Consider the following 8,856-nt stretch of genomic DNA (forward strand, 5'->3'; position numbering starts at 1 on the left):
CTCGGGCCCGCCTGACCCCCTTAGATCCGGCCCCGGACTCTTGAGTGCTGCAGGTCGATGTCCGGGTCCAGTGGTGGGGTCGGTGTCCTCGGGATGAGATTTAGGGTTCCTCAGGATTAGATGGCGTCTCCAGGAGGTGCTTTGGGAATCTTCATAGTGATATCTGGGATCCTGTCATGAAAGGAGTAGTCTTTGATATCAGAACTCGGTCCCTGGGGTGATATTTGGGAGTCACTGGGGTGATCTCTGAGGATCTAGGGCTTCGAGCTTGACCTGCTGGGGCTGAAATTTGGGGGTCTCAGAGGTGGCATGGATGTTGGGGTCCAGAGAGCCTAAGATCTTGAGGGCTGACATTTGGAGAGATGGAGTCGGGGGACATCACAGAAGTGCTATGGCTCTTCCGCACCGCCATTCCTGGGCTACTATCCCTGGATCTCTGCTGGATAGACCATGACCCTGGCCTTGTGCAGGCTCACAGGGTCTGAAGGCCACAGGGCAAAGGTAAAACTCTGACCACCTGGTCCCTCCTTCCCAGGCCCGCAAGATGGAGGAAGGTGGGAACCCGGAAAGCCTGACTAAGGTGGTCCATCTACTGGTCTTGTCAGGGGCCTGGGGCATGCAAATGTGGGTGACCTTCGTCTCAGGTAGGGACCCTCGGCCTGGATATCATGAGTGCCTAAGGTGGGGACAGGGATGAGAGGGGGACTTGGAAGTGTCCTAACAGACATGTGGTCCCCTGCACCCCACAGGCTTCCTGCTTTTCCGAGGCCTTCCCCGACATACTTTCGGCCTGGTGCAGAGCAAACTCTTCCCTTTCTACTTTCACATCTCCATGGGCTGTGCCTTCGTCAACCTCTGCATCTTGGCCTCACAGCGTGCGGGGGCTCAGCTCACATTCTGGGAGGCCAGCCAGGTATGACAGCTTGAGCTCCACTATCCTCTGGAGATTCATTCCCAGGACCACACTGAGCACCTATGGCTACACCTTTGTGAGAATTAAAATGAAACCCCCCAAACTGCCCCTTCTTCCTGGTGTATACAAAGTTGGGTTCTGGATACCCTTGAGCAGTGCACAGCCTGCACAACCATCCCCAGCAGCCCTGACTATTCCGCAGTGTCTCTCTGCTGGCTGTTGCTCCCTCTCCTCCCCTTGGCTGGGCCTGCAGCCAAGCTGTGGTGACTCAGCTGGGCTGGGGCACTGACCCCAGCTCAGTGTTTAAAAACCAGCCTGACTGGGAATTTACAGTCCCCCACCCTCATCCACACATTTTTCCCAGCCACAAGGCAAGGAACCATCTGTGCATCTCATATTTCTCTATCCTGCCCTCCCCCTGCCCCCATTATGTCCCTCAGATGTGGGCAGGTGAGGCCTGACAGGGGTTTCAATAATCCCACAGACACAGGAGGGATTATGGGTAATTGGAACTTCGAGGACTTTTAATTCACTCCCTCTGGACCCAATGTCAGCTTATAGGGTCTAGGCTGGGGCCACAAAGGAGATGGGCCCTCTATTTTGGGGAAATGAGGGGACAGTTATGGTGCTCTGTCCCAATTCAGGGAAGAGAGGCTCTGCCCTGAGATACCCTCAGTTTGGGGGAACAGAGGAAGGTAGGAGACAGGCTGTGTTCTGGAAAGTTCCAGTCAGGGTATCAGAGGAGAGGAGGCTTAGGAGGTTTGGGGGAGAGAGAGGAGACAGTGGTAGAGAGAGGAGATAGTGGTGGAGCCTTTCCTTAGGAGCTGCAGGTTTCAGGGTATGAGAGCTGGAGCTCTGTTTGGGTTTGAGGTTGGAGTGGGGAGGCCTGGCTTTGACCCAATCCTGTCCCCCATTCCCCTCTGGGCTTTGAGGATGCAGAAGGACCCTCCCTAGGGCCCCTGCTGTCTCCCAGGCGTGGCTCACCTTGTCCTCCTGCCGCCCTACCAGCTCTGCTTGCTGCTTCTGAGCCTCATGCTGGCCACCATCAACGCCCGCTGGCTGGAACCCCGCACCACGGCCGCCATGTGGGCCCTGCAGACCATGGAGAAGGAGCGGGGCCTGGGCGGGGAGGTGCTGGGCAGCCACCAGGGCTCAGACCCCTATCGTCAGCTGCGGGAGCAGGACCCCAAGTACAGTGCCCTCCGCCAGATCTTCTTCCGCTACCATGGCCTATCCTCCATTTGCAATCTGGGCTGCCTCCTGAGCAATGGGCTTCATCTTGTAGGCCTCGCCCTGGGCCTCAGGAGCCTCTAGCCCCCACTGACTCTCTGTCTCTGCTGGGGCCCCAAATGTCAATAAACACTTCTTTGGAAATGACTGCTGTCACTTTTCTCCAACTGGGAAGCAGGGGGAGGGGCAGGCAAGGGTAGAGCTGAGGGATTCCGTTTCCCCATTCATGTGGCATGATGATTTGAAGAGTTAGCTGTTGCAGCCCTTAAGCTCTTCCTATAATGGCGCCCATTTGTTGAGCACCCACTGTGTGCCAGGTGTGGCGCTAACCACTGCACAGATCATGTATTATTGTAACAACAGCTGGTTCTGATCCCTAGAGGACAATCATATTTTTCACCCCATTGACATCGGGGGTGGCCATGTGACTTGCTTTGGCCAGTGAAATGTAAGCAAAGTCATTTCCAAAGAGAAGTATACAAGCCAGTATGTGATTCGCCACATCTTCCCCTCATTGCAATGACCGGTGTGAGAGAAACAAACCTTGGATGTTAGATGCCATGATGACTATAGGGCAGCTTGTTACTGAGCATATGCCATCCCTTCCTGACTGATACACATCATCTCAGTTTGTCCACAACAGCCCTTAGAGGTGGCTAACATTGTTCCATGAAGCAATGGGAGCTCAGAGAAATTCAGCAAGTGGCTTCAGGCGCAGTTGTTGGGATTTGAAGCCCAACAAAGCCTGAACTGTGTTTTGTTTTGTTTTGTGTTAAATTTTTGGCCACGCTTCATGGCATGTGGGATCTTAGTTCCCCAACCAGGGGATAGAACCTGTGCCCCCTGCAGTGGAATTACAGAATCGTAACCACTGGACCGCCAGGGAAGTCCCAAGCCTGAACTGTTATAACTGCAGATTCTCTTCTGTTGGCTTGAAGAAAAGTCTGGGACCTCAGCTGGGCCTGGTTGCCAAATTGTGTGGCCTCAGGCAAGCGTCTGCCCCTCTCTGATTTCCAATTTCTTTATCTGTAAAAGGCGGGGTTGGTGGTGGTGGGGGTGGTGGTGGGGGTGGTGGTGGTGGTGGTTAATTCTAAGGGCCCTTAAGGGTATTTGGGAAAGGCTCTAGCCCAGTTTAGGTCAGGCGCTGCATGTTACAAACACTAACTCCGATCAGAACCCTTACACAACCCTGTGAGGTGGGTACCCTCGTTATCGACCACGTGACGGATGGGGAAAATGAGACCCAGGGAGGTTAACATGTCCAAAGCGACAAGGCTAGAAAGTGGTGGAGCTGAGATTCGAACCCGGCTCCAGAGTCCGTGCTGCTTAGCTGCTGTGCACGTAGTAGGAGCTCCTTAGCTTAGCTGCTGTGCACGTAGTAGGAGCTCCACGTATGGTTAGTGAAAATGCAATATTTATTGTCAGGGAACTGATAGCTGCGCGCGCGGTGCGACTTCCAGCCCCTCCCCCGCCCCGCCCCCCAATCCGCGGTCTCCACAGGCCCCGCCCCGGTCCCGCCCCGCCCTTCCCCGAGAGGGGCCCCTCCTCCCACGCCTGGGCGGGGCCGGCGCGGGATCCGGGTGGCTGCGGGCAGCGGTGGCGGCTGTGGCTGCGGGGTCCGGGTCGCAGTCAGGGCCAGGTCGCAGCGAGTTCGGAGGCGGAACGTCTGAGGGCGGCGTCCCCACGCGAGGTGACCCCGTCGGAGGGAGCGCACCCTAACCCGCGCCTCCGCGTCTCAGCAGGTCTTGGGGGGGACAGGGGCTTAGGGGGAGGCCCGGGGCCTGGGGAACAAAGGCAGGCAGCGGGGGACGCCTCCTCCCTCGCCCCCACCCAGCTGGGCTCATCGGGGAGCGTTAATGGGGCGCGGGCGGGGCAGACAGCCCAGCCGGGGACAAGAGATGGGACCATATGGTGATGGGAAGAAGCTCCTGAGCTCCCCTGCACCTGCTGGGGCGCCCCACATCTAGTGACGGGGGACAGTGTCAAGCCCTCCGGGGTCCCTTACCTAGTGGCAGGCTTGAGGGAGAGTCGGCAGATTGTCAGAAAGAGGTGGGACCGGCTGACAGGTGGGCTGAGGCTGGGGGATGGGGCGGGGCGGGGGCCCCCATACCGGCGGCCCTGCCCTGCATGGGGAAAGGCTTCCAGCCTTTCTCTTCCCCTCCTCAAACTCGTTCTCCCGGAACACGGGGTGGGGCGGAGGGCTGGGCAGGAAAGGGGGGCTAGTTGGGTCCTCCTTTAAAGTGGAAAAAAGCCCCGCGGGGCAGTTGAGAAATGGCTTTGCCAGGGGTTCCTATGCTGGTTGTTCCCATTCACCCAGGCCTTCTGGAGCCTCCCTGTGAGGCTCAGGGAGCAGCCATAAACAGCTGGGGAAACTGAGGCCATGAGGGCTGAGGGGGAGAGCTGGATCCAAATGAAGCAGCCCAGCCGTGGGGACAGATTGCCAGGAAAGGCAGGACCAGGGGGTCGTGGTGGTGGCTGAGGGTGGTCTTGCATTTGAGGACCGTCATTCTGGCCTCCGTGGACTGAAGCCGGGGCTGGGGTGAGTCAGCCCTACTGGGAGGGAGATGGGCCCGGCCCCTTGGACAAACAGAAGGTGGCAGTACCCATGTGGTGGTAGAGCTGGGCTTTAAACCTGGGGTGTATCCACTGAAAGCCCCCTCCCCATGGGGATCAGGGAAGGAGTTAAAGTTGGCTTGGGTGGGGGCAGGCAGGTGGCCAACACCTGCCAAAGTCAACACCCAGGCCCTGAGGGGGACTCTATCCAGCTGGCAACCCCCCCTCCCCCCAGCTCACACCTGGGCCACACCAGCTGCTCACCCTGGGGCAAAGTCCACACCTGCACCTTCCGCAGGGTCTGGTTCCTCCGTGGCCAGATGGGGCACCCCCAACCTGGGCCCTTGCATTTGACAAACATCCCCATTTTCCAGAAGAGGACACTGAGGCCCAGAGAGGGCCAGTGACGCATCCGGGGTCTGTTGGCTTCCAAGTGGCAGAGCGGGGATTTGAGTCCAGGTCTGGTGTAGACACTGGAGCCATTCCTGGTGGGTTTTTTTCCCTACAGGGCTCCAGCCCTCCCCTCCCAGGAGGCTCCGTGCCAAGATGGCGTCAGCTGGAGATCCCCCAACGGGCCAGCGGGATGCGGCAGACCAGAACTTCGACTACATGTTCAAGCTGCTGCTCATCGGCAACAGCAGCGTGGGCAAGACGTCCTTTCTGTTCCGATACGCCGACGACTCCTTCACGCCCGCTTTTGTCAGCACTGTGGGCATCGACTTCAAGGTCAAGACCGTCTACCGCCACGACAAGAGGATCAAGCTGCAGATCTGGGTGGGCCAGGCGGCTGTCTGGGGGTCTGCTGGCCAGGCAGGGGCTGGGGTTCCTCCAGGGAAGTCCGGGCGAGGGTGTAGGGCTGTGGGGAGGGTCTGGGTGAGGACAAGTGTCCAGAGTCGAGGAGGGGGCTTGGAGTAGGTGTGAAGAGGAGCAGGGGTTATTATCTATGAGGTGAATTCATCAGGATGAGGGGGATGTGCCCTGCCCTGTAGGGTCTGAGGGGGAGACAGTACTAACCCAAGTTGGGTTAGAAGACCTGGTGACCAATGGAGAAGAGGTTTGGGTCCCCTCTCGGGGCAAGCCCAGAGGCCCCCACTGAGCCTCTTCAGAGCCATGCTCTTTTTCCCAAAGCGCCTGCCGGTAATGATTGTCATGGTAACGAGCATCAGGCTGTCTGCATCAAGGTGGTAGCCTCTGGCCCACGTGGTTCTTTTTTTTTCTTTTTTTTCTTTTTTTTTTTCACGTGGTTCTTATTTGTGGTCATGAAGCTGGTTCTTGGAGATGAGGTCAGAAGGGCTTACAAGTCTTCGAAAGGCCACTGACCCCTCAGACCGGAACCCCTCAAGGACAGGGGACATGTCTCCACCGATAGACTAGAGATTACACGGGCAGGCCCATGTTTCTCCCATTAGACCGGGGGGCTGTGAGGGCAGATCCATGTCTTGCTCATCAAACTGGGGCTATCAGGCTGGGAGACTGGAGCCTCAGACAGGGGCCTGCAGGAGTGGGGTGGGGAATAGAGTGGATTCTAGACGCCTGACCCCACTGTGTGCCCAGGACACGGCAGGCCAGGAGCGCTACCGTACAATCACCACAGCCTACTACCGCGGAGCCATGGGCTTCCTGCTCATGTATGACGTCGCCAACCAGGAGTCCTTTGCCGCCGTGCAGGACTGGTGAGTGCTTGCTGACCACTGACCCCCTGACCTTTGCCCTCTCCCCCTGACCCTAATCTCTGGCCTAACACAGCCCCTCAAACTCCACAGGGCCACGCAGATCAAGACCTACTCCTGGGACAACGCTCAAGTCATCCTCGTGGGGAACAAGTGTGACCTGGAGGACGAGCGTGTCGTGCCCACTGAGGAAGGCCAAAGGCTCGCTGACGACCTTGGTTAGTGCCCAGCCTGGGCCACAGGCCTGGGACCTCCCAGAACCAAACCTCCAACCCTGTGCTTGAGTCCCAGGTCCAACCACTGTCACCAACCCTTTGCCCTTTGAAGATCTGCCCAGAAAAATACCCACTTGTATACCACCTGCTGCATTTCATTTCAGAGGATTCACCCACAGATACCCTTTACCGCCCCACTGCCCTGGGAACCCAGACGCAGCAAAACCATTTCTGGGAATTTATCCTACAGACATCCACTTCCCATGTGGGAAGTGGCGGGTATATCAAATTGCTGCACCGTCAGTGGAGGGAAACCTTGGCAACCTCCCAAGTGTTTCACGGTGGGGGAAGCAGCTACACATAGACTATAGTCACATGGTGGAATACTACGCAGCTGTAAGAAAGGATGAGGACCTTCTTTATGTTCTGGGGTCTCCGGGTATGTGGTTAAGTGGAAAAAGCAAACTGCAGAAAGGTGAGTATGGCTTCTTCCTTTAGTCCAGTGGTCAGCAAACTTTTTCTTTTCTTTTCTTCTCTTTTTTTTTTTTGCTCCTTGTGGGATCTTAATTCCCCAACCAGGAATTGAACCCGTGCCCCCTTCAGTGGACGCGTGGAGCCCTAACCACTGGACCACCAGGGAATTCCCCAGCAAACATTTTCTTAAAGGGCTAAATAGGAAATGTTTTCAGTCCTAGGGTCTGTGTCACAACCACTCAGCTCTGCCTGAAAGCAGCCATAGATAATACATCAATGAATGAGCATGACTGTCTGCCAATAAAACTTTATTTACAAAAATAGGTAACAGCACCTGAAACTAACTTGATAACATGATATTGTAAGTCAACTGTATTTCAGTAAAAAAAAAAAAAAAATAGGTGACAGGCCAGATTTGGCCTGCAGCTCAGTTTGCCAACCCCTGCATTAGTGTATAAAAAGGGTGAGAATAAGGATATTATACTTATGTTTGCTTAAAGGAACTCTGGAAGGATACAGAAGGATCTAGTAACAGTGGTGACCTGGGTGTCTCAGACCTGGCAGGCCAGGGCACCAGAGTGGGAGGGGGACTTTTCAGTCTACCTTTCTGAATCAGGTAAATGGATTATCAATTCAAAGTTTAAGCTAAAAGAAAATCTTATCTTGGAGTATTCTAGTATTCTAGGCCCTCCCCAGGACTTTCCTTGCGGGAGGCATTGTAACCTCTCTGGGGGAGGGCAGGTTAAGGACCCAGACTCTGGAGCTAGAATCCCCTTCTGCAACCTACTAGCTGTGTGACCTTGGGCACCTCACCTGCCCTCTCTGTGCTTCCATTGCTCCATCTAGGAAACAGGTGAAAACCACATCTGCTTCATAGGGCTGTTAGAAAGATTAAGCAAATGCTGGCCATGATTGAACATTAACTCCTGTTACTTCTCGATTGCTTTGTGGTCTTGCACTGGTGACTTCAGCTCTCTGGGCTTGCCCTTCCTCATGTGTGAAATGCAGATAATAACAGCCCCACCTCCTCAGGTTGTCAGGAGGGTTAAACGAGTTATGACGTGTGAAGCAGTTCTAACAGAGTCCGGCATACGTGTAGATTGCATCTAAGCATTAGCTAGCATGATTGTGAACTATTGCTGATGCTTGTACATAAAACCTAAGAGATTTACTATCTGACCCTTTACAGAAAAAGTTTGCAGACCCCTGGAGCATAACGGTCCTCTTTCTCTTTTTTTTTTCTTGCCATCGTTTGTTGGAGAAACTGGGTCTTTGTTCTGTGGAATGTCTCCGTTTGGGGTTTGACTCTGCTCCCTCGTGGTGCCACTTAACCTGCTCCCTTGTCCCCTGTGTCTTCTGGGAACCTCATTCTGGGTCTCATTAACAGGTGTGCTGGGGAGTCAGCTTTTGGTGGCCGGCCGTGGGCTAGAATACTTGAGGATGCTGCTCACACCTTCCTTTTTTTTTTTTTTTTTTTCTGGCTGCGCAGCAAGTGGGATCTTAGTTCCCCAACCAGGGATCAAACCCGCACCCCCTGCAGTGGAAGCACGGAGTCTTAACCACTGGACTGCCAGAGAAGTCCCCTGCCCACACCTTCTTGCAGAAAACATCTAGTGCCTGGTGTGAGGGGAGATTCCCACTCGGGCATTAAATTTAAAACATTAGAGGACAAAGTGGGAGATAGAATTTGATCCCAATTTTGTAAGAAAAAAGGCATATACATGTGCACACAGACACATAACCCCTACAAACCGAACCCCAACGATTATGTATTTTTATATATATATATATATATATATAT

The 8,856-nt window shown here is 54.9% G+C and overlaps 2 protein-coding genes across 5 annotated transcripts in view; both read left to right on the top strand.

The window, feature by feature from the left end:
* The window catches only part of TMEM205 (transmembrane protein 205), a 2,529-nt gene extending 239 nt beyond the window's left edge, over positions 1–2,290 (top strand). The window contains exons 2-4 of one of the 2 annotated variants that reach the window (XM_027085098.1): positions 536–644; positions 750–913; positions 1,922–2,290. In XM_027085098.1, the coding sequence (XP_026940899.1) occupies positions 545–644; positions 750–913; positions 1,922–2,227 (570 nt within the window). In that variant the 5' untranslated portion in view covers positions 536–544 and the 3' untranslated portion in view covers positions 2,228–2,290. Of the gene's footprint in view, positions 1–507; positions 645–749; positions 914–1,921 lie in introns of those variants that run through there. The other variant, XM_027085099.1, reaches the window with a different exon arrangement.
* Positions 2,291–3,655: 1,365 nt separating this feature from the next.
* The window catches only part of RAB3D (RAB3D, member RAS oncogene family), a 10,185-nt gene continuing 4,984 nt past the window's right edge, over positions 3,656–8,856 (top strand). The window contains exons 1-4 of one of the 3 annotated variants that reach the window (XM_027085088.1): positions 3,656–3,833; positions 5,205–5,470; positions 6,251–6,369; positions 6,460–6,584. In XM_027085088.1, the coding sequence (XP_026940889.1) occupies positions 5,243–5,470; positions 6,251–6,369; positions 6,460–6,584 (472 nt within the window). In that variant the 5' untranslated portion in view covers positions 3,656–3,833; positions 5,205–5,242. Of the gene's footprint in view, positions 3,886–4,389; positions 4,683–5,204; positions 5,471–6,250; positions 6,370–6,459; positions 6,585–8,856 lie in introns of those variants that run through there. The other 2 variants (XM_027085087.1, XM_027085089.1) reach the window with 2 other exon arrangements.

Source organism: Aethalodelphis obliquidens, unplaced genomic scaffold, assembly GCF_003676395.1.
Source record: "Aethalodelphis obliquidens isolate GAN/ISIS:26980383/991018 unplaced genomic scaffold, ASM367639v1 scaffold53, whole genome shotgun sequence".
NCBI lineage: Eukaryota > Metazoa > Chordata > Mammalia > Artiodactyla > Delphinidae > Aethalodelphis > Aethalodelphis obliquidens.